This window comes from Myotis myotis, unplaced genomic scaffold (genome assembly GCF_014108235.1).
Source record: "Myotis myotis isolate mMyoMyo1 unplaced genomic scaffold, mMyoMyo1.p scaffold_m19_p_11, whole genome shotgun sequence".
Taxonomy (NCBI): domain Eukaryota; kingdom Metazoa; phylum Chordata; class Mammalia; order Chiroptera; family Vespertilionidae; genus Myotis; species Myotis myotis.
The window spans coordinates 9,457,575-9,483,584 of NW_023416315.1; the positions used below are offsets into that span (position 1 = coordinate 9,457,575).

Consider the following 26,010-nt stretch of genomic DNA (forward strand, 5'->3'; position numbering starts at 1 on the left):
ATGTGAGATGTGTACGTATTGCTGTTATATAATCATTATTAAAATAAGTTCTCCTTAAGGAACTCCAGTTTTCAGCCTACACTACTACCCACAATCCATCACCTCCATCCAACATCACTGAATTTCTCATGGCACAAAGTAGATGTCACCTCTATAATATTAGCAAAAGCTGACATTTATTTAACACTTAAAATATTTGACATGACATTTTCAAATATATCACACAAACACACATACACCTCAAATTGCATATATAAACCAGAAGAATAAAAGTTGGCTGCTTACATTGAAAATATGTGTATCTCATAAAGTCTAAAACTGACTACCTTTTTCAAATTCTCTATATTTACCCTAATAGTACACTGCAGAGAAAAAATAATTTATTTCAAAGGCTTTTTAAAATGTGTTTATTTATTTCTTATTGTAATTTGCATTCAACACTATCTTGTATTAGTTTCAGGTGTACAGCCCAGTAATGAGATATTTGTATAATGTATGAAGTGATCACCCCAATAAATCTAGTACCCGCCTGACACCATACACAGCTATTACAATATCGTTGAATATATTCTCTATTCTTTATTGTACACCCCTATGATTATTCTATAACTATCAGTTAGTACTTTTTTTCTATTTATACACTTGTTGAATTTTTTAAATAATACCAATGAAAATTACTGTGCTGTGGCTAATCCAGTAGTAATTAGTCATCTCAACTTCCTTTAAGTGCAGCACTTAAATGTTTGCCTATAAATACTAATAAATTTGGAATGAAAATTCACTAACTCCTCACTGAGTGGTAGCTGGATTTCTTCTGTTTTGTCTAGATATGGAACTGTGGTTTTCTTGTATTAGTTTCAGGTGTACAGCGTAGGGGTTAAACAATCACACACTTTACAAAGCGCTCCCCGCCATATTTCCTGTATACCAATTTGTGGGTCTGAATCCCTCCACCTTTTTCACCCAGATCCCCAACACCCCTCCCCTCTGGCATCCATCAGTCTGTTCTCGACCTATAAATCTGTTTCTATTTTGTTTGTCAATTTATTTTGTTCTTTAGATTTCACATATAAGTGGTATCATATCAAAAGCTGAATTCTCACTAACATTACGACTTACGGTTTTGTTAAAAAATAATAGGTTGGGATTTGGAGAAATTTAAATTGGGGGAGAAAAAAAACAACAACAGCCATAGTAGCCACATATAAAAATATGAGGTTAAATTTTGTTTTAACACCGGGACTGACACCGGGCTTTGTGGATGGATGTTATGTATTGCTTTTTCTGCACTTTTGAGGGAGTCACGGTTTCACCCATATTATATTGGAATGCAAGAATAAAAATTATATTATAGCAGAGTTCCATTGTGTTTAAATGGAAGAATAGTGAAATAAACTTTTTCCTTTTCCCACCTCACACAAAAGGTTAAGTGTTGACATTTCCTTTCGGATATGTGAAATATTTAATAAGGGTAAAGTGGAGCAGTCCAAAGAAAATGCACGGCTGAAAACTTAGAGGGTGATGTTTGATATTCAAGAAAAGCACAGGAAGAGGCGTGTTGTCAAAGGATTTCCCCGTGTATGAGAGAAGGTGCACTGGTTGAGTGCAGTGAAAGTTTAACCATTTCAGAGGCTGTTCAAATGTGAGTAATCCCTCTATTTTCTTCACTCATAAATTCTATTTTTCCCCATTTATTTGCCTTCCTTAAGTCTTCTTCGATATTACCTCCTATACCCTTTGGAATACATACAAAGTGAACAAATGATAAAAAGGTCTATGTTAGTTAGGAAACCTCTGATTCTAAACAGTTAATTTTTCTTTTGGCTCAAATACTCAATAGATGACGTGAAGGCCTAAATGTTGGTTATTTTTTATTTCAGGGAAAGCACACGGTTTTTATTTTCTTTTAAAAAGGCAGGCCTCCAAAATCATTTGTATCAGACTCTGGAACGCAGGCAGGGAGTTGGAGGAGATGACTGAATGCAGAGACTCCAAGAAGCATCTTCAAGTAAAGCTTATTTTTGTTTTGTTTTGTTTTTGTTTTTTTAATGAAAAGAATTCATTCCACAGACAACATCTTGGTATTTCAACCAGAATGGCAGCCTTTGGTTTGGAGTTCGTATAGTTTCAATTTGATTTAAGTCACACGTGTTTAAATGACAGCTCTTCTTTTTTCTTTTCATTTTGGTCTTACTGGGGAAAAATTTCACAATTGGTAGAAAAATAGACCAGAAAGAAAATTGTCTGTAATTCACCACAAATGAAGGGAAGGCAACTAATGAAACTATTGTTGGAATTAAAATGCCAAATATGGAATAAGCTGTCACTTATACTTTTTGAGGACTTAAGGTTCCCCATTATTATACCCAGGCCAAAGAGAACCAGGAACACCATGGTGTCATTCTGACCATAACTTGAGCTGCAGTAAACCCACAAGAAAATCTTTAACACTGGAATAGGAGAGGAAGGTGGGCCTCCAGCACCTCCAGGGTGAAGTTCTCCCCCCCCAGAAAGAGCATACTGCTCCAGACTGTGGCTGCCTGAGAGAGCTGGTATGAGTCCCAGCTGTAACTGCTATGTCCAGGAAACTGAAGGCTCACCTTGGACACCCGGTGGCAGAGGGAGGAAATAGGACTAGGGTTACCTCTGTTGGGAGTCTTGACAGGAAAGATGCCTTAACCAGTTCAATACGGTAAAACTGCTCCAATTAAGCTCCATTTGGAAAATATAATCTCAGGATTATATTGCTCTGATTTTTGAATCTACTCCACTCTACACCCTTGAATGATTCCAGGAGAATTGTTTAAATAAACTTAATTTTTTTCAACCTTCCTTTCAGATCTGTTTTTTCCATCAGTCCTAATATGCCATTTATATTCCTTTTTTAAGAAAAGAAGAAAGCATGATCAAGATAGCCAACAAGATGATATATACCGTCTCTGCTCAGTCCCTGCTATGGAACTGAATTCCTTACATTTGAAATGCATTCCATGAGTGTAAAAGACATAAGCAGTCAGTCCTGATGGCTAAAAAAGGCGAATGAGGTAACGGTAACACTGATGGGCTGTTCGTCTCAAATGTCCTATAAATTGGAATGTGAAATTAATTTCTTTCAATCTACATTCTCTCTATTCAAGGAAAACACTCCGCAGTGGTAAGTTGAGGGAAGGTATTTAATAGAGAATGGTTAGCATTTATTTGAGTTGTCACTGTCATGCTTACAGTTTGGGAAACTCTTACTAAAATAAAAAGTGTACTAACGTGCATGTTTCCTAAATTTCCTGTAAAACTCACCAATGCAGGATGACACTTGTGGGAACTCTTTTCATCTTCTAACCAAGTCTACTAGAAGTATCTCCCCCTGCTGTATGTAGTCTGTAGGACAGTTGGGAAAAGGGGCTTTAGCCAGGCTTGCTATAGTAACAGCTGGTAGCTTTGGCATTTTCATATAAACATGCAAGCCGAAGAGGAATTTCTCCTTTATAATTGGCCTCATTTCCCCCTTCCTGGAACATTCCACAATGCCACCAACAATGAAGTGCTCAGAAAGGAGGAATCATTTCTGTTTATGTGAAAACAGATCTGAACTCCATGAGGCAAGGACCGAAATACCAAAAAGCTTCAAAGACCACAAAGAGAAGTTATAATCAAATCTAGATGCTGCTTTTGAGATCTGACAGAGCTCCTCCATACAGCGGCTAGAGCCCACTGCCCTTCCTTCCAGCCTTGCCTAATTCATGCCATGGACAACCCTGGGCCAGCTGTTTGCCTAAGCAGAGTAAGTGTGGGGAGCACGCTTAGCGACCACCCACTCTCAAACACAAGCAAACCATTTCACTCTCAGGAGTGCTTCCTATATACTAGCCATTGGTGCAGGGTTTATACAAATGGCGATCAGGGGGTGGCATAGCATTGCACTAAAAGGCATGGACTTGTAAGTGACTCCGAATTGAATGCAAATTCTGGCTCTGCAACTTACTGGTTGTGTGCCTTCGGTCGGCTCATTTAGGTCACTGAGGCTCAGTTTGCTCATCTGTAAAATGGGGCTACTAGTGTCTCCCTCAGAGTGTCAAATGATGATTAGATACTATATATGTGATGCGCCCAATGCATAAGCAGACTCGCCAAAGGTTGGGTAGTTTTATCAAGTGTTCTCTATAGTAACTGCCCTTATTATGCTGTACACTACAAGGTGTATCTCCACAGTGTAACCCAAGGTGTAGGTTTTCTATGATTCTTACCACCATGCATATTACTATAATTCACCTTAGAAGGAAAACATGTCTAGAGGCTTGAAGCAGCCTTACGTGTTGTCACCAGTTCACAATACCCTGCAGCAAATTAAAAATGTATTCTTTATTCTTCAATTTCTACTCCTAAGAAACATACAAAATTATGTATCCTCTTAAAATAAAATAAAAACTTAGTTTAAGATCATTTAAGAAAGAAAAGTATCATCCTGAATCTTTCTTCAAATAACTCAGCCGACTTCCTTTGCTCTGTAAATAATGTTTCCCTAATGGATTTAAATTCAAGTTTCCCTTTCGGTGCTTAAAGCCTGTTTATTCTCATTTGCCACATTAGGCAATTAATTGGGGATTTATAGGCAGCTGTCATACACCTCACTGTCATTGCTACTCAGTCATACATCTTAAATTCTCCATACCTCACTACTTAAATCCTACCTCTTAATCACCTCATCATCTTTGTCACATTTTTAAAATTTCCTTCCACTTAATCAACTCCATTTTCTAAGCTAGAGTATGAACAACTGTGCAGAATTCTTCTAATGCAGCTTGATGGAGGCTCAATGAAGAGAAAGTGTTTTCTCCTCAAGTGATTTCTTTAGATCCAAGGATAGATTTTGCTTCTAGTGCAAGAGCATCACCGTGTGAGCTATTCCTGATCTGCACTTTGGTGTTGCCTTCAATCCATTTCCGTTCTAGATGCCTTCCGTGATCTAATGAGGCTCTCACTGGTACGGGCTGAGCCAGCTTGGACTGAAAGTGCCCCCAGCACCACTATGTCCTTTCAGCCACACAGACACCCCCTTGGCTCTGCTCCCAGCTGACCCTTTCCTGCCCAGTGTTCATGTGTGTTTAACATCCAGAGAAGAAGAGAAAAAAGCCTTCTAATACTCCTTAGGACCCTTGGTCCCTTGAACTAAGAAAAAAAGAAAAGAAAATTCAACCCTCAGAGGATACTTGTCTTATTTGGCTTCCCCTCCCTTGGTTAGTGAAAACTACCCATTTTTCCAGGAAGTGACATTACAACTTGTCTCATGTGGCTCCAAGGGACACGTGTTCCCAGTGGAGTGACCCACAAAATGCTTTTCCATGAGATCTTAATAAGAGCTCTGAGGGAAAAGGGCCCCACTGTCAAGTAACAAGAAAACAAGATATTCGGTATCTCCTTCTTAGAGACAATGATATTTCAGAATGTTAATATTGAGAAATGTCATGGTAAAGAAAATTCATTGACTTTTGTTTAATGTAGGTTTCCCAAAGCTGTTTGACAACATGTCCATTTCTTGGTGAGACAAATATTAGGGCTACAAGAAACTATAGGTTCTGCAGAGTATATTTTGGAAACATTGCGCTGTAACAAGGCTCTTCTCTAATTTCTATGAAACAAGTTATTATAGTCTCATGTGTGATGTCTGAATTATTATTTTCACCTGCATGACCTGTCAGAGAACAATGCTGCTTTTGAAGGATGCTTTCATACTGCATGGTCTCCAGTGACTTTATGCACAATATATTTGTCCAAGAGCTCCTAGCGGGAAGGCGGTTATAGGGACTGGTTTTGCCTAACACACACCTGGCAGCACCAGTCCCAGGGTTTCCCTGTCCCCACTGCATTTCATTTTATTGGTCACTATAAAATGCCCATTAATCTAAGCTCCTTGTCAGCCAACACTTGGCACAGAGCAGATACCAGATAAACACTTATTAAACAAAAGAATTATGTAACTGTATGTCTTAGAGAATTGTGCAAAATTATTTAATGTTTGAAAAATACCCGACAAAGTGGCTAGTTTTGTTTGCTGCAGGAGTTGTTGCTACTGTTGCTGCTGTAGATATTTTGAGAGTATATTATCTACAATGTGCTTTCACTTGTTCCTTCTATGTGCCGAGCACTTGGAATATATTATTATTGAATTACTATAAGTCACAGTGAGGTAAGTGTTTACCTTTCCATTACAGATAAGATAGATGCCAGCGAGGCGGCTTAGAAAGGCTACTATAATCTCCAACTATAAACTGCAGAGCCCGGTTTTGCACTCGGGCCTCAGTGATGGAGCCTATCCGCTCTCCACTCTGCCATGTCTTGTACGCACACCACACATACCTACCATGTGTACACTGGGGAAACAACACAGAACTTAGCTAATCTATGTGCGGTAATCATATTTTTATTGTGGTAAAATATTATAAAATTTATCACTTTAACCTTTTTTAAGTGGACAGTTCTGCAACATTATGTGCATTCATATTGTTGCATGCCCATCACCACCAATCTCTCCAGAACTTTTTCATCTTCTCCAACTGAAATGGTATACCCATGAAACACTAACTCCCCTTTCTTCTCTCCCTGCAACCCCTGGCAACCACCTTTCTATGTCTGTCTTTATAAATTTGACTACTTAGGCACCACCTGTCAGTAGAGTCATACAGAATTTCACAAATTTTTAAATTCTTGTTTTGGCCATAGTATCAACCACTCATCTTAACTTTCTTATAACAACACACCGATTAATGTTGCTAAAAGAAAATCTGGCTCTAACTTTATAACAAAGCCAACCCCCAGTGAGCAAGAGGAAATTTGCCCACACAGCACCCAGACCACGGGTGATCACTGACAGGATGCGAAATCCAGGAACGTCAGGGTGGCAGCTTATATCCTGGGTCTTTGCATGTATATCCCAAACATTTCTCTTTTTTTCCTCTTTCCAAACTGCTTTTCTGTTAATGTGTGAAAACAGTACAACTTGAAGGAAATATAATCCACATGTTATGGTGCATTTACACTTATATGCTCTTGAGAATATGAAAATGGCCTACCAATGCATTTTCCAATGGCTTTTTTTTTCATAGAAGCACAATTATAGATTTTGTAAAAAAATATTAATAATAAATAATAAATTAAAAAAACCTGAATCCCCAAAAGAGGTAGACTCAATCTAAGTTCAAATTCTTGAATGTAAACATTCTTTAAATAAATTACCAAGCTGATCTTTAAATGAAAGATTTAAAAATATATTAAGCAGCCTTTAAGTTAGAGGTCAAAGTTGTTAGGTCAAAAACATAAGAGTGGGCTTAATTTTCCTTTTTGGCTCAACTTCAGGAGATAGTAGTAAATAGGGAAAAGAAGACAGATTTCAGGGATACTCAAACTTGGATTTGGTGCTGCAACATTCACCAAGTCTCAATTTTCTCATCTGTAAATTGGACATAATAATATATGGTTTACTGAATTGTCCTAGAGATTAAATAAATTATATATATAAAGGGCTTACATACACACCCTATACAGAGAAGTACTCAAGAGATGTTTGCTCATATTCTTTTTTTCAAATTTAAATGTTCCATGGTAATGATGTCATTAAAATCCATTCACATAATATATTTATATGTAGTACAGTGAATTGCATTTTCCTTTAAATTAAAAGAACAAAAAGATTGATCCCATTAGCACAAGATTATAAGGCACTAAAACAGCGCTTCTCAACCTGTGGGTCGCGACCCCTTTGGGGGTCGAATGACCCTTTCACAGGGGTCGCCTAAGACCTTTGGAAAACACATATATAATTACATATTGTTTTTGTGATGAATCACTATGCTTTAATTATGTTCAATTTGTAACAATGAAAATACATCCTGCATATCAGATATTTACATTACAACTCATAACAGTAGCAAAATTACAGTTATGAAATAGCAACAAAAATAATTTTATGGTTGGGGGTCACCCCAACATGAGGAACTGTATTAAAGGGTCGCAGCATTAGGAAGGTTGAGAACCACTGCACTAAAAGGTGAGGTGAGTTACTTAAAGTCACACACCAATTTGAAGGTCCAGCAAAGAGAAAGCAAGTTGTCTTTGAGGAGTTTACAGGGGTAAACTATATTTAAATCTATATGGGTAGTACTTCCCTATCTTTTTGTGGCTGCAGAATCTTATTTCACCACACCCTGTCCTGAAATTCCCAAAATGTCTTCTAATAACTTTTTTCATTTAATGAAAATTAGGTTTTGCTTACTTGTTTGAAAAGCATGTGGCTTCTTGTAATAACCTGAAGTAGAGGGTTCATAGGAACACTTTCAACAGACACAGGGTTTTGAGTAGGTTAGACTAATGGATCACCCCTCTGAGAGTCACATGGGTGCTGTGACTTAGATGTGTTCAGGTGAAGGACATGTTGGGTGAACATTTCAAGGTCCCTCATCCCTTCCCCTCAGGTGGTATCTCAATATTATTCAAAAGATGAGCTCAGAGACACATTGACTACTAATGCCATACCAGATAGATAATAACAACATGGGGATATGGTTCCATGAAGACTGATACAGAATTGACATACACAAAATACCATTTGCTCCTACTGAGAAGACAAGCAATGAGCCCCATAGACCAGCTCAGTGTCAAATAAATCCTTTAACTACCATTTCTTCACCTCCTCCAATACTTATTATATTAACATAACACTGTGCTTAGTAAAAATTAAGCCATAGTGTCTTTAAATAAAAATATTGCTCACTCCATTGATTTTTTTTTTTTTAGCTAAGCCTTCTGAACAGGAATATATATTGATATCTTAAGAATTCATATATATTTTTTAAATTTCCTATGGGATTCAGCCCAATTGTCATATCTTCATGGACTAAAAAGTCCCTACCTGGTGATGCTAGAGGAAAACAAAGCCATTCTTATCTCAGAGCATAAGAAGAATTCAGGCATAGATAAATCCAGCAAGGAAGTCAAGCAACATACTCTAGGCTGAAACCCACTTGGTGGCAAAGTTGATGTCACCTCTTGCTTATCCAAGTTAACTCCGTAACATGGAAGTCCAAACTGGAAAATAATTTAATTTTTTTTATATTTAGCTATTACATGGCATTTGAATTTATTTATCCAGCCAGTCTACTTGCCTAATTACATTTAATCACTTTATTCTCTAAGATCTATCATAAGGTCAGCACTGAAGTTTGATCCAATAAAAGACTTCCCTGAGTACCCAATGAAAGTTGACTGCAGCAAATTGAAGAACTAAAGAATTGATCCCAGAAAATAACTGATACACTTTCTAAGACAAAATAACCACCAAAAAAAATGCTTTACTATCATTGAGGCTTCCACTCTTCCTGTGGCTTTTGATTTTTGTTTTTATCTTATTTTGATTTCTAGATTTGGCTCAGCATTCAGTGGTTCATTCAGATGATTTCAAACACAACTCTCACCTCAAGGATCATTCCACATCTTGATAGTTGAGAAAATATTCCAAATGATTTACAAGTCTAATTAAATATACACCAAGAAAAATCCTTTAGCTTAAATGTCACTTCCTAATACTGAAAACTTACTCTCATTTCATTGATAACTTATGACGAGTTTGCAAGAGGAGTTTCTCGTCTATTAGACTCACTTATCTGAGTGTCTAGATTGATGAGCATATGCTGAAGAGGAACAACTGAGTTCTTGGCCACATTCCCGGTCCCAACTAATAGGGATGTGAATTCCCTGAGAAGGAAAGCCCTGGTCTAACAAAATATGTCTTCCTCACAGCACAGAGAAGCATAGTTGATGAAGGTTCCTAAGTCCTATCAGTGACAGTGACTTGGCTCTTAGGGCTTCTCAGGTTCCTGATGGAAAGACATTCCTGGGGCTGTGATTCACTCCTGCTTCCTCCAGGCTCTCCTAGGCAGGGAAGTCACTGTGCTATTCATTTCTCACTGAAAGGCAACAATGCCTACGATCCCGCCTCACTACACGGGACTTCCAGAGAAGGCTGCCGGCACTCAATGTCAAATCGTCTGAGAATAATACTGATTTATTTAGCCATCAGTACACTGCCTTGGGTTAAGGGTTTAATAAAGTTAAAAATAATTGAGGACTTTGGGAAGTACCATGGCTAGTCTATTTGAAAATTCACTTCCCTGCCAGCTTTCTCTCATTCTGTTGACAGACTGTAGAACCTTCCTTTCATCTCTTTCCTCTTTTTTACAGCTTAACCTGCTCCCTGAAGGGGTATGCTCTTTCTAGGAGACAGATTACGCACTACGCACAACATGAAAACTTTACACGCTTCCTGTTGTCACCTGAGAGATTTCTCTACCTGGAAGAAATAAGTTATCCCACCTTTTACTCTCAGGTTGGTTTTACTTAGAATTCCTTCTTAGAACTCACATATTTAAACTTTAAGGAGGGGTGTAAGCTGAAACTTTGGTTCCTCATAATTTTTCTTTTCTCCCAGTGAGACTTGTGACAGTTTTCCCCATAGCTGTTATCCATTATAGAAATTTAACTGCACTTTGAGGGTATGCGATTTCAAAAACACTAACTAATTTTGTATCTGAAGGGAAGGAAAAAAAGCTAAAAGTAAAGGCAAGGTAAAGTCTCATGTAGCTAGAAGAGGAAGATTTGTAAGCAAGAGCCAAGGTGGTAACTTCATTTATGTACTTCAAACTGGAAACAAACTGAAGAAGTGAAATGAATCTCTTTCGGATAGCTTCTACAGGTAGCCAGTCTGTTCATAAAAAAAGGCATATTGCTAAAAATAGTCATGAATTATCTTTTTAAATTATTTTTCATCTAAAGGTTTTTACTCTAATCATCATCCAGAAAATATCTATTAAGAACTTAGTTGTTATAGAGGGTGTTCATTAGATGTTAAATGACAGCATCTTTTCTCCCAAAAGCTTACAAAAGAAAGGTGTTATGGACCATCTTTTATATAAGCTGCCAAACACTCAGAAATAAAATATGTCACATAATCAAATAACAAACATTCAACTTTTCCAAAATTCACTATGAAATCCAAACATCAGAATTCTAATAATCTGGTTTGAGCTACATTAATTCATAGTGGTGATTGTTCTTCCCACATCCGACATCCACTAGCTAACAATGGTTGCACGTTCCAAATATGAGTATTAAAATCCTATGGGAAGAGACTTATGAAAAGTTTCATTTAAAATCACTTGGAGCTACTTTCTGAAAAACACAGGGCGGGAGGGTGGGGATGGGGGTGGGATAGCAGGCAAGGCTAATTCCATTGAAACTCATTTTCTATGCGCAGAAGACGGCATCCTTGCCACCGCGCGGACACGCTCATCAGTACAATACTTCCCAGCAGTGCTGCTGGAGTCACGTCACCACAACCCACACGCACAGGGAAACATCTGACAAAGACTGTGGGGAGGAACTGAGCCCACAGCAAACTCTATGCCAGTGATATTCTTTGAAGTTTGGAACTCAGCACCAAGACTGTTTTGGCCCCTACACGCTACATGGAAAGACAGCGCATTCCGCTCTGGCTAAAAGTCCAATAGGTAGCAGTATTTCAAAAAGAAGGTGCAAATGGTAGGTGAATGGCTCAGTGGAAATTGGCAGTCCTTTTGATATAATAACTGATGTAAGATCTTTTCAGTAAACTCACAAATAAGGTGATGTTTATATAATGGCCAATGTCTTGCTGAAGAAATATCATGGTGGGAACTCTAATGTACCTTTGCCTTTCAGTAATTAATGAATTTTTATCTATTTCACTTTAAAATGCATGATATTATGAGCTTTATAAAATTCTTTAACCAACTTAGAAATTACCCCTAAACTCAATCAATCAGAACATCTGCCCAGCTAGGTTTGAGATTCCTACCCAAGCTCCTCTTGCAAGTCCCACCTTTCCCCCTAGATAGTAGGGATCTTAGAGACCCAGCATAGCTCTCCTGGACATTTTGATTTGTTTTGAATTTAGTCATTAGTTCTATTGTAGGTCTCATTCTTCTGGCCTCTGTCTACCTCCCCAGGGTAACCATCAGCCTGTTCCACCCCCATTTCTCCATTTGAGCCCTATCTCATCTCCTCCAGATACTAGCACTGGGCCTCTTTGTTGCTCCTTCAGCCACACCAGGTTGGCTCCGCTGACAACTGGTCATTGTTCCCATGTCTGTTTACAGTTCACTTCTCAAGAAAACTTTCCTGATCCCACACACTAGCTTAGGTCTCCCTGGTCAGTCTTCCAGAGCACCCTGCTGTAGCCTCTGGTTTTCTATGGAAACACTCATCCTGCTTCTCTGTATGTACTGATTGCTGCCTTCCCTGCCAAACTGTAATCTCCACGAGTGGCTTGGTCTGTTCTGGGGGCAGCTCTCTCACCAGATCTTCATAGAGCACATGGAAGACAACAGGTTTAGGGAGTTCAGTTGTGTGTGGTGTGAGCGTGTGTGTGTGCTTGAAGATTTGTCACTGCGACAGATTAAATTAGTTAATTAGGAGCAAATCAGTACATTGTGCCCAGTGTGCTCACACTTCTGCCCACTAAGCTAATGGTGAACGAAAACTAAGGACTATGACCCTCATGGGGTATGATTAGAACGCCAGAATATTTAAGTCTGGCAAAGAAAAATATGATACATTTTCTCATTTATACCCCCATGAATAATACATTTTATTAGTTTCTTTCCATTTTTAACCATAAAATAGGCTTTAAAGCTCAAATGAGTAGTGTCATGAACAGTATGTGAAATAAAGAACAACAGCATTAGCATTAACATAACTACAATTCATATTTAGTGATAATTCATGAGCATTAACTAGATTGCATTCTTTAACTATGACATGTATATATACAAAATAAATGTCTTTCCTAATTATTAATTGTGTTGGAGATGATGGGAAATGATATAAAAAGTATATTGGAATATATGTTAATTAATAAAGGAGATAGTTTAGATCATATTACATGGTATATTTTAATATTGGTAATGAATGCAAGTATTGTAACAATGTATTAAATGCTTACAATAATTATTTAAGTAGGCAACAGGAATTTTGAAGAGGCAAATAATTTCCCAGTAGTTGGGAAACATTGGTTGACCAATACCTTTAAGTATTAATCAATTAGGAGTACACAGGAGCTCTAATTTGAGAATCTGAGGGAATGCTGTGGACTTATACATCTCTAAAAAGGTACAATCAAAATTACATAAGAATTATTGCTTTCTTTAAGAGACAGATTTCTAGTAACTACTAAGACATAATGCTTCAGGTAAATTAATAGAATATATCAAAATTTCAGTACACGTTCACTAATAACAAAGGAAATATAAATAAGTAGTTTGAAGTAATGTCAACAGGATTTTTTTTACTGTAAATGTGAAGATGCAGATATACAGGGGGTGGCAAAAGTAGATTTACAGTCGTAAGTACGTGAAACAGTTTATTCTTGTATTATTATTTACTAGAGGCCTGGTGCATGAAATTCATGCACTGGCGGGGGGGTGGGAATCCCCTCAGCCCAGTCTGTGCAGTCTGGGAGCCCTGTGGGGAGCAGGCTTAAGCCATCAGTCAGATATCTTTAGCGCTGCTGCGGAGGTTGGAGAGGCTCCCGCCACTGCCACTGCACTCACCCACCCGGCTTCCCACAAGGGGAGAGGACTGACCACCAGGGGGCAGCTCCTGCATTGAGCATCTTCCCCCTGGTGGTCAGTGTGTGTCATAGTGACTGGTTATTCTGCCAATGGGGCCGAAATTGGCTCTCTGACATCCCCCAAGAGTTCCGAGATTGCAAGAGGGCACAGGCCAGGCCCAGGGACCCCACTGATGCACAATCAGGGCTGGGGAGGGATGTGGGAGGTTGGCCAGCCAGGGAGGGACCGCAGGAGGGCTCCAGGGTGTGTCTGGCCTGCCTCACTCAGTCCAGATCAGCCAGACCCCAGCAGCAAGCTAACCTACTGGTCAGAGCGTCTTCCCCCTGGTGGTCAGTGCATGTCATAGTGAGCAGTTCAGTGGCTTTGCATATCATTAGCATATTAAGCTTTGATTGGTTGAACGGCCAATTGGACGACTGGACACTTAGCATATTAGGCTTTTATTATATACTATTCTTGTGTTATATATTTTTCCATAGAAACAACTGTAAACCTATTTTTGCACACCCATGTATATGCAAATCTAGAGAAATACATTTAATGAATTCAAAATGTGTCTCCACTGGCTAACTAGCAAACAGTGTAGCATAAAATCACCTTTCACTCTACCCACTTTTTCTGTTTTGGCTGATTCACTTTAATGAGGCATTGTGGGTTATTTTTACAACATTCATGAGGTCTCCAAAGGGAACATTTACAAAGAAAGACAGAACTATCATAGGTCAATAAAATCAATGAAAGGGGCAAGCCACAGGAAAAATTTAATTATTTACTGTGAAAGTATTTATATTAATATATCTTATCCTGTTTGAGAGGTCCCTTACTAGGATACACTGAATTAGAAGCAGCAATTGCAACTTTTTATCTGATTTTCTCTCCCTTTTCATGGGGAGTCCAGGTGTATTGCCTTGGAGAAACACTCAGATACTAATTTTGAAAATGACCTAAATGCATCCATTTCATCCCAAATCTGAGACTTCCAATATTGATAATTCTATAGAAAGGATATAAGGTAAGCCAATAAGATAGATATATAATAATATGCTTAAGCTCTATAGAAATTAAAGAAACAAAAATAGCCCTGGCTGGGTGGCTCAGTTGATTAAAGCATTGTCCTGTACCCCAAAAGGTGGCTGGTTCAATCCTCAGTCAGGGCGGGGTGGGGGGCATAAAGGAAGCAACCAATGGATGTCTCTCTCTTCCTCTCTCTCTCTCTGGGGTCAATGGAAATATGTCCTCAGGTGAGGAAGGAAGGAAGGGAGGGAGGGAGGAAGGGAAAAAGAAAGAAGAAAGAAAGAAGAAAGAAAGAAAGAAAGAAAGAAAGAGAGAGAGAGAGAGAGAGAGAGAGAGAGAGAGAGAGAGAAAGAGGGAGGGAGGGAAGAGAAAAAGAAGAAAGAAAGAAAGAAAGAAAGAAAGAAGAAAGAAAGAAAGAAAGAAAGAAAGAAAGAAAGAAAGGGAGGGAGGGAGGGAGGGAGGGAGGGAGGGAGGGAGGGAGGGAGGGAGGGAGGAAGGAAGGAAGGAAGGAAGGAAGGGAAAAGAAAAAAGAAAAGAAAGAATTCCCCAAAGAGAATAAAGATAAAAATGAAGGATAAAAAAGATTACGACAGATCTGAGAATTCTATCATGGTAACGGTGAATTTTTGATCCAAGCCTTATTTACCCCTCCTAAGCCTTTACCATGTAACATTGCAGTTTCACTTAAAAAGATATCTATTTCCCCGCCTCTTGGGGTAAAGCCTAAAAGTTGCTTTGGCCAATAGAGTGTGGGCAGAAGGATCTGATAGCTCTGCAGAAGGTCTTAAGTGGCCTTGTGGTTTCTGCTTAGTTTCTTGCTCTCCTGCCATTGTCATGAGAACAGGAGAGACACACGGAGCAGAACTGAGGCTAACACAGTGAGGAGGCAAACCTCGATAGATTCCAGGCTTGCACCTATAATAAAAGCTACCCGGGCAAGTCCAACCCAGCTCAGCCATCCCCCACTTAGATCCACATCCATGGAATAAATGAATGATTATGCTGGAGTGCCACTGAGATTTTTGTGGTTATTTGTTATACAGCTTTCTTGTGACTATAGCTAATAAATACACTTATAAATTAAAGTGAATGAAATGGGTATACGTCTCCCTTTAAGGAATCTGAAAAAATATTTCCATCTTCCTGAGTTACCTGGAAGTCAGCAAATTCATGTCTGATTGATTGAGAGAGGATTACATCCAGTGAGTTCATTCTAGGTTGGCCACTGACTTACTTGTTTCCTTACTATCATACTAATATTTGTATTAACTTTCTAGTGTTTAACCTTTCCTCTCATGTGTTGGGGATATAAATGACTGTTGGACCTCATCTTTAAACTTGGGGAATTAAATTGGGCCAGTGGTTCCTGGGTTGTTCGTTAGGGCCGGTGGGTTTAAGGACGGATTTGGAAGGCATGATGAAAGTAGAAGAAAGTCAAACAGCTGGAGTGTTCATCTATCGATCAGCAGAACTCTGTTTTGATCTGTTTTAGATTATCAGTTTACTGTTTAAAAAATAAAGTTAAAACTACTGGACAAAATGCCTTTTAAAGTCTTTTCCTACTGAAAACCCTGTGATTACATTTTGACCACCCCCTTCCCTTTATTGCTATTACGATGACCCTAACTTAAGACATCATTACCTGAACTCCTGTAATAACTTCTTAACCCGCTTTAAGTTATACATTGTGTCATTTTACTCCCCTGCTTAAAACCAGAGTAAAATCGGATTTAGTGGGGCCTTCAAGGCTTTGCCCTGCATTCTAGTCTCATGTCCTACCTCCTTTTCCCCATCTACCATCCTGGCTTAAAACACACCCAGCTCCTTCCCACCTCAGGGTCGTCTCGCATGCTGGTCCCTTTGCTTGGAATGCTCTTCCCCCTACTCTCCAAATGTTGACTTCTTTACATCCTTCAGTTCTCAGTTTATAAGTCATCCTCGGATCAACCAAATTAACACAGGTCCCTCTTTCCCCATTATTCTCTGTGACAGCACACTGCTCACTCCCCATCTTTGCACATACCATGAATTATAGTTATAGGAACATTTGTTGATTGCTTTTATTGCCAGCATTTCCATTGAGAATGAGCTCCATGTGGCCAGGAGCCAAGGAATCTGGTTTATTTTTTAATTCTGAGGACCCAAAGCATTGCCTGCCTCATAGTATACGCTCAATAATATGAACGAATAAAAGACTTTTTTAGCTTGTATTAACATGCTTTTCCCCTACGACCTTTCTCCATGACATATCATTTCCATATGAACATATGATCTCAGTCTCTGATGTGCTTATACCTGCTCTCTCTCTCTTAGTTACCTTCCTTAATTTGTGTATAATGTTCCTTATACTCCTGTGCATTAGAATTTTCTATTTCAATTTTATTTGTTTATCATAATTCCCTCTTATTATTATTTTTTTAAAATATATTTTATTGATTTTTTACAGAGAGGAAGGGAGAGGGATAGAGAGTTAGAAACATTGATGAGAGAGAAACATCGATCAGCTGCCTCCTTCACACCTCCCCCCCCCCCCCCCGACTGGGGATGTGCCCGCAACCAAGGTACATGCACTTGACAGGAATCGAACCCGGGACCCTTGAGTCTGCAGGATGATGCTCTATCCACTGAGCCAAACCGGTCAGGGCTTATTATTATTTTTTATATGCCAGTGGCCATTATCTGATCTGTTCTGGGACAATACTGTAAGTTGATCCCAAATCTTAGAAGAAAAGGAAAATAAAAGTGCATGGTTTGCACATAGTCTGGAAAATAGGGACACAGTGAAGAATGTGGAGTGTTTTACTAGCAATCCCCAGAGGAGAGACAACAGACCTGAGGAACGGTCACATGACGATCACTAGAGAAGTGAAGCCTGTGTATGGTAACAGGTTAATCATAAGCTCTTGCCACAGTCTGGATGCTTTGAGAGGAGGAAGGAGGTTCCTGGCTACAAGGAAAAGAATTCCCCCCGGAAGTATAAGGTTGGCATTTTGGCCAAAATTCTTTGGTTGAGTTTGTTTGGTCTGAGTCAAATTACAAAACTTCAATATATTCTGAGTTTACCGAAAACATTTAGTTTCTTGATCTACAAAGCTAAGATCGAGACCCGAAACCATAGTTCAGAGAGAAAAATGCCCTGGCCTGCGCAGTCAGTATCCTTCACTGGACACCACCTCTCTGGAGCCTGGCTTCCGTTCTTATTCGCATAATAACTGCATGTAATTTCATAATATTTGCCATATCTATCATTACTTATCTGCTGGCAATTTCACAATGTACCCTTGTGAGTACATGATTACAGAAAATGGAGTTAGGTGATACAAGCATTTTGCTGATGGTGAGACAATCAGACATTTGTAAGAGCAAAGACACAATTCTGTAGCCTCAGCATGCAGTCTTGTTGGTGTGACTCTAACTTTCATCAAAAACAAAAATTTTGGACAATGTCTTGACAAGCTGTTTGGGGTATAAACATAGGGAACTGTTTATAAAGGAAGGTATTAAGAAAAATAAAATTTTTCAAACCTGGGACTGATATCTTCCCCACAGTTGGATGTTTCATTTCCATAATGAGGCCATTGTGTAATACCTTAAAATGTAAAAAGAGAGAGAAAATACATTACAACTAAAATTATCTTCAACCTCAAGGTATATAGAAAACCACCAATTCAGTCCATTGATGAAAGATATTAGAAAAGAGAGATGCTTGAAATTTTTGTTTCAAAGTAAATATTTGATACAAAAATAACGTTTCTATTTTGTATTTTACCAAATGAAGCTAAAAAAAAAATAAGATTCTTCCCACTCTTAAAAATATTATTTGCTCCTAAATTAGGGTATGATCTTCCCTCTTCATCTAGGTATGATCTTCTAAATCAGTCTCTCAACCTGTGGGTCGCGACCCCTTTGGGGGTCGAATGACCCTTTCACAGGGGTTGCCTAAGACCATCAGAAAATACATATATAATTACATATTGTTTTTGTAATTAATCACTATGCTTTAATTATGCTCAATTTGTAACAATGAAAATACATCCTTCATATCAGATATTTACAATACGATTCATAACAGTAGCAAAATTACAGTTATGAAGTAGCAATGAAAATAATTTTATGGTTGGGGGTCACCACCACATGAGGAACTGTATTAAAGGGTCGCGGCATTAGGAAGGTTGAGAACCACTGCTCTAAATAATAAAGCTTCGCCTCTTCCTGCACTGCTTCATAGCAGGGTTTGGCCAAGGTCAACTCCAGGACAGGACAGGAAGAAGCAGACCTAGAGCAGAGGAGCCCCCTGGGGTGGCACATATGCTCCTGGCAATTTATTTGGTGGAAGGTATGGGGAGTCAGTGCAGTTTGAAAGGTGAATCAGAGCATCCAGAGGCCCAGTGACTTCCGGAAGTGGACAGGTTCAGGGCTGCTGTGACAAGCAATGAACAGAGCCAGCTGTCGGGGGAGCCCAGAGTGGGCCCAGGTCAGAGGCCTGAGCAAGAGATTGAAAGCAGAGATGTTTTCAGTGATAGTGAGACCTTCATCATAAGACTGGGCTTCATAACTAGGATTCCACTATCCTGCAGTCAGTTTGGGGCAGGTTGGGGAGGGAGGAGACAACTGAAAAAAAAAACACAAAACACCAAAGACCTCATCTTAGAGGGCCAGTTAGATTCTCATGCACTGGGACCAAGAGGGATATTTATTAGTATCCCATCAGGAACACAAGGTGACTTGGTCTCAGGGTTAAGATTCAAGGTCAATTACTGTCTAACAGGGACCATCTAGCACTGGCCAACCAGCAGAAATCTGACTTGATGCTGAATTGCTTGACTACTGAGCCAGAGATAGTAAGATCCTTGGCATATAGAGGCTGCCGTTCTTTCCAAGGGGGTGGGCAGGAAAACAAAATCTGCCAGGGCACAAGTGTCCTCCCACTGTAGGAAGAGGATGAGATGGGGGCATAGAATGTGATTCTAAAGGTAAAAGTTGAATTACTAGAGGCAAAAATGTTCTATAATCCCACAAATAAAAATGCTATAAAATTGTTGCCTTTTTTGTATATTTTTTAACAACTGGAGGCTATCTGGTTAGACTGTCTCAAAGAACACCCAAAACTTCAGTTTACTGTTATGACTGCATCTTCAGGGAACCATGTGTGAGGGGCTCACACTGTGTTTCACCTGCACTATCTACCAAGTGGAGAGCTCTCTCTTCCTGCTCTGTACATGGATGTAAGAACAGACTCATTTCAGTGGCACAGGAAACTAGTGGACCACAACTTCATGCTAACCGAACTAGAGCTACTCAAATCCTTGGCATATAGAGAATGGCAAGTTGTAATGGTTTTGTAGTGTTTTGAAGCATATTCCTATTCCTATATAACCCTCTTACAAAGCAAAAGAGCATGCCATGCACAAACTAGTAAAAATGTTTTCCCGCTTGGAAAACTCAGAAAAAGGGGTCAAATATCTTTTCTTTTTTAATCCATTTCTATTAAGGTTTTTTGGTCCCATTATGGAATAATCCCCCCTCATCCCCCCCAAAAAAAGATAACCTCATGGGTGACTTTTTAAGGTTAGAACTATAACTCTGCTATGACTATGCAGGCTCCCACCACTTTTTTTTTTTTTTTCGTTTTTGGGGGGGAGGGGGGTGTGGTCACCACTTTTTGAGCAACATGGCAACATGCTCTTTAAACAACAACCAAGTCAGCCCCCCTCATTGAGGGTGACGCCACACCAGATGGCGATCCTTTCTAGGGATGCCTTGCCTCTCTTTTGGAGTCACCAGCTTTGCACCCAGGAGCTGGCCAGAGAGAAAGCTTGCCAGTGTTAGAACTGTGCTATAATTTCATTCTGGTGTGGCTCGTTCTCAGCACCCGCCCAGCACAACCTCCCCCTGTGTGGGGGTGGGGGCTAAATGCCAACTCGAGGTGCTAAATCTCAGTTCTACTGAGGACAGGAACAAAAATACCGAGCTAAATTTCACTCGAAACAATTATCCGCACACTGAATCATTCTTCTCGTATCTCTGTTGCCCTCCTGACTACCTCTCAGTAATAACACTGCACTGCTACTCACAAAAGACAAAAGTGAGTGTTCCCAGCTAAATATAACTTAACTGATAGTGCTGAAATTAATTAACGCTGAATTGTAATTATGTAGCAAATGCTAAGTGTCAAACGTGAAAGGGTAGTTGGTAAAGGTCAAGGGACAGATGTCAAAGTTTTGTAGAAGCAAAAGCTAGCAGTTGATGGAAGTTTTTCACAGAAGCAGCTTAAGGAGTGTATTTCCTCCAGCCCTACCCCCCACTGCAGTCTCCATACACCATTCCCAAGAAGAAACTTTGTTTCTAACCTTATTAATTCCTCTGCCGTGAAAAGCATTCTGTTTTAAGCAGAAATATAAATTTTCCTGCTGTCTGGCAAAGAAAGCTAACTGCAGTTTCTCATTTGCGGTAGCCACGGTGCCCTGACGAGGCAAAGGGGGACATGCGAGCTCCCATCTTCAGAAAGACCTGCCCTGGTTGCCACCCACCTTTTTATGTCAAGTCTGAAGTCGACAGAATTCCATAGGCTTTCTTCGTGAATCAGGTCAGAGGCTCGCAGAGAACAGTTGAGGCTGTGGCAGTGCCGTCCCGGGAAACCCTGCCTAATGACTTGGAATCTTGGAAAACTCTCCAGCCCTGTTTGTGGGGCAAGTCCTGCTCTGCTTAGTAACATATTCGAGGATCTCAGAGACCAGACCGTCTGCCTGAATTTTAACATAAGTCGCTCCTGCTGCACTTCAGGCGTATTGTCTCATCTCAGCTTCACTGAAACTGGAGAAACTGCCCCCTACCAACGTTTGTATGGGGGAATTTCTGTGGGAATCGTTACTAAATGTTCCCCTTCCTTTTCGTACCCAGGCTCAACGCCCCAGTCTCTATTACCTTAACCTAGAAATCCACATTGAATAGTGTTTCATTGGCTGACCACGAACAAGGGCACAGGAAGCTTGGCTTAGGGGCCTTCAACCACCATTTTCCCATAGGGAGGATGCCTAGAACCTCTCAGTCTGGCCATTCAGGATACTCTTCAGCACTTATTTAGTTATTTTAAATAAGGCACGGACCTTCCCTAGATTTTTGTAGCGGATTCCGTCCTTCTTTTCTTTATGTTATCCTCTCTAAATCTTTCCTGGCTTGGTAGCTTTTCTTAATTTCATTTCTCCTTGAAATTTCAAAAGCATTTTCTTGACAAGAATAGAATTGTAGACAGTGCACCAACATCTTTAGCAAAGTATCAGGCCTATTTAAAAGAAGGCCTCTCTTTCTTCTTCTAGAGTTTTACAGATTGACAGCCTAATGAGAGAGTCAAATGGTAATGTATTAATGATGGGGGGGGGGGAGGGGGAGAGGAGTAAAATGTATACCTTAAAGTTACGTGGGAAATAAAAGTTTAAGTGAAAGTAAGACAGTCCTTTTATAAAGTCCTATGGCAGGAATGGCAGGGGGAAAAAGTCTATAATATAACACTAGCAAGAAAAAAATGTAAAACAAATCAAATAAAAATACCCACTTTATGTGAAAATCTACACAGAAAGCAAGAGATCTGGGTCAAGAACAGAAGTAGGAAAGCATATTGACATGAAGAGAGACTGCTAGGGCGCTGGCATTAAATTGTTAGGGGCACAAATGGAATATTAGAAATTAATGATTATTATAATAACTATTAGGTAACCATGCTCTGTTAACTGTGATTGTTCTGTTCTGATTAGAGAAAGCACATTCTAACCTCCCTGAGAGTTGTATGCCCTGGGACCTGGGAGCTAACATCAGAATGCAGTCCATCCTCCTTTCCTGAGAACTGCCTACCCTTATGGAAAGATTTATAATTGCATGGCACCTAGTCCTGGAGGCACCTGTTCTTTACAACCCCTGGCCTCTATTACCTGTAATCTGGTCCCGGGGGGCCCAGGGCACCCACTATCTGTGACCGCCCCACCCCACCATGACTTGTAACCTGTAATGATTATCCCACGCCCACTTGCCCATACCTGTAATTCCTACTTCCCCATGTAATCTTGTCCTTCTACCCAATATAAGCAGCTGGCTTATGCTGAGGTGCAAAGCAGACTCTTGTGGATGACCTGCTGCTCTCCCATACCGCCGGCATTATTGGAATAAACATTCATATATGACTCAACCCTGTCTCTGCTTAATTGGCCGAAGTAGTGACAGGCAGCCCAGACCCCTTGGTTGTCTGGTTACAAAATAACGTACAAATGATACATGTAAAGAGCACATCAAAGCATTATATATATATAACACATAGACACGGAAACAGTGTGGTGATAGCCAGAGGGAAAGGGGGTGGGGGAAGGTGGAAGAGGACAAAGGGAGGATAAATGAGGATGGAAAGGGCCTTTGCTTTGGGCAATGCGCGCACAATGCACTGTGCAAATGATGTTTTGTTGACTTGTACACTTGAAACCTGTACGATTTTGTGAACCAGTGTCACCAGGATAAACTCAATTTAAAAAATCAATGGAATACCGTCAATGATCTTAACGACACACAAGAGAACTGATCTATCCATTCACTATGAATAGAGACATAATCTATTCATTGAATGTAACAAACATCATAGAGTACCTACATGCTACCAGTGGTTCAGCAAACTCATTAGTCAACAGAGCCAAATGTCAACAGTACAACGATTGAAATTTCTTTTCAGAGCCAAATTTTTTAAACTTAAACTATATAGGTAGGTACATTATTATTAACTTAATTAGGGTACTCCTAAGGCTTAGGAAGAGCCACACTCAGGGGGTCAAAGAGCCGCATGTGGCTCATGAGCCGCAGTTTGCCGACAATGTGAAAGGGCTGGTGATAAAAAGACAAACTTCATTCAAAGTGCCTATGATTAGAAAAAAGGGTAGGGAATAAGAGACCTAAGCCAATTTGTAAGACACAATTTAAACTCCACAATGTCCAATAGGAAACAAGTAACTCTGCCTCCCTCCAAAGGAAGCTGAAGGATGTAGGTGAAGGAGGCAAGCAGAAGTCTTAGAATAAAAACGATGTTGAAATATAACCTTAAGGTTAACAATTACAATGGTAGACAAGATAACAGCAGCTATTGCTTACCCAAACTCCTGAGGGTCAAGCATTGAGTTAGGAGCTCAGCCGGGGTGGGGAACTTTTTTTCTACCAAGGGCCATGTGGATATTTACAAAATACCCATAGGTCATACAAAATTATCGACTTAAAAATTAGCCTGCTATATTTGGTCAAACACTTCATTCACGTACCCCTAATGCCTTGGCAGGGCCAGACCAAATGCTTTTGAGGGCTATATAAGGCCTGAGGCAGGAAGTTCCCACCCCGGGGAGTTGTCTCGATTTAACCCCTTCATTAGCTAAACTAGGTAGGAATTACTATCATCTGCATTTCTACTGATCAAGTGGTGGAAGCCTAAAGAGGCCAAGTACTTGCCCAGGATTTCATAATTAATGAGTGGCTGCCAGGTTCCTGACAGTGAAAAGAAAAGATAAACAAGCATAATTTGATTTACCACTAACCCAACTAGCTGATGTGGTCAATTTTGTAAAACAAATTAGTCAGTTCATGGAGGAAAGAGAATCAGCCAAACGAACGGCTTGTATTGCTTGTCATTATGAGACCCAATTCATTAATAAACTGAACTGCTCCCTCATAGGTAGCCAAGGAAATGCTGGCTACTACAGACACAAAGTCTGTGAAAGATAAAGGATTTGGGCCCTGCCAGGCTTAGATTCAGAGGGGACAGATCCAGTGGGTGACCTTGGGCAAAGTGGTTAAGTATATGAGGCTCAGAACCCTCATCAGTAAAAAGGGAGTAAGAATATCTTTCTCAGGAATGTCCAAGGGTGAAGTGAGATGATGAGGGCAAAGCACTGAGCACAGTGAATGGCAATTGGTTCACCACTCTCCACAAACTAGGTTCAAACTCTGGCTCTACCAAGTTCCAGTGTGGCTTTGCGTCACCTTCATTCATGCAACAAACATGTAAATGTATCAACAGTAATGATTAATAATCCTATATAATAAAGAGCGAATATGCAAATGGTCATCACGTCCTCATGCCTTCACATGGTGATGCCCTCATGCCATCACAATCCATCACCAGGAGGCTGCGCGCACAGTGGGTGCACGGGGGTGGGTGGGGCTGCGTGCGTGGTGAGGCGTGCATGGGTGGGCAGGGACTTGACACTGTGTGCATGGCACAGAGGCAGGACCCCCAGCTCTGGCCTACCTCTTTGGGGCAATCCACCGAGGAGCCTCAGATGGGTGGGCAGGGCCTACCTCTTTGGGGTGATCAACTGTGGGGCTCCCGCACTGTGAGAGGGCACAGGCCAGGCTGGGGGACCCCCCCCACCACCAAGTGCACAAATTTCATGTACCAAGCCTCTAGTCAATAATATCAATTGTTATTAGTGCCACGCACTATTAACTACTCAGGAAAAACTGGGTCACAGAACAAGCAAGGTCCTTGCCTTTAAGAAGCTTATAATCCTGTAAGGGAGACTTTCGAATTAATTGCTATCCATAGGTCTGTTACTGTTACATAACAGGTGTTTAGTTCTGTGCTATATCCCCAGTGCCTTGAACATTATTTGGCACTATCTGGTAGATGATAAATAATATTTTATTGAATCTATTGAATTAAATGTATTTATTTATCTATAAAATTGAATTCACTAAGTAGAAAGTGGCTCCTTTCTACTTAGTGGGGGGGGGGGTGATTGGAGAGTTTTCTCTATTTTACCTTTTTATTTATTTTTCAATTATAATTTACATTCGATATTATTCTGTATTTCTTGCTTTATGGTGCTTTGGTGAACAGAAGTTTTTAATTTTGGCATTCTCAAATTTATTGAAATTTTCCTTTATGTCTACTTTTTTTAAAAAAAGTATGTTTTTACTGATTTCAGAGAGAGAGGTAGAAATATCAATGATGAGAGAGAATAATTGATCAGCTACCTCCTGTATGCCCCCTACTTGGGACTGAGCCCACAACCCAGGCCTGTGCCCTGATCAGAAATCAAACCATGATCTCCTGGTTCATAGGTCGACACTCAACCACGGTAACACACTGGCTGGGCCTTTATGGCTACATGTTTTATGACATATTTTAAAATGTCTTCCCTACTCTAGGTGATAAAGATATCTTCCTAAATTATCCTACAATGGTTTTGACAGTGGCCAATCTATAAATATAAAGAGCTACTATGCTAAGTGTCCAGCCATCCAGGAAATGACGTCATATAGCAATGCCTGGCTTCCTCTCCCTAGCGACTAGCCTCCTTGCAGTTTCCTCAGCCCAGAA

The 26,010-nt window shown here is 40.0% G+C and overlaps 1 protein-coding gene across 3 annotated transcripts in view; it reads right to left on the reverse strand.

Moving 5' to 3' along the window:
* The window catches only part of SUGCT (succinyl-CoA:glutarate-CoA transferase), a 556,817-nt gene that overhangs the window by 73,773 nt on the left and 457,034 nt on the right, over window positions 1-26,010 (reverse strand). For all 3 annotated transcript variants that reach the window (XM_036327439.1, XM_036327436.1, XM_036327438.1), the window contains one exon: window positions 18,192-18,255. In XM_036327439.1, the coding sequence (XP_036183332.1) occupies window positions 18,192-18,255 (64 nt within the window). The remainder of the gene's footprint in view (window positions 1-18,191; window positions 18,256-26,010) is intronic.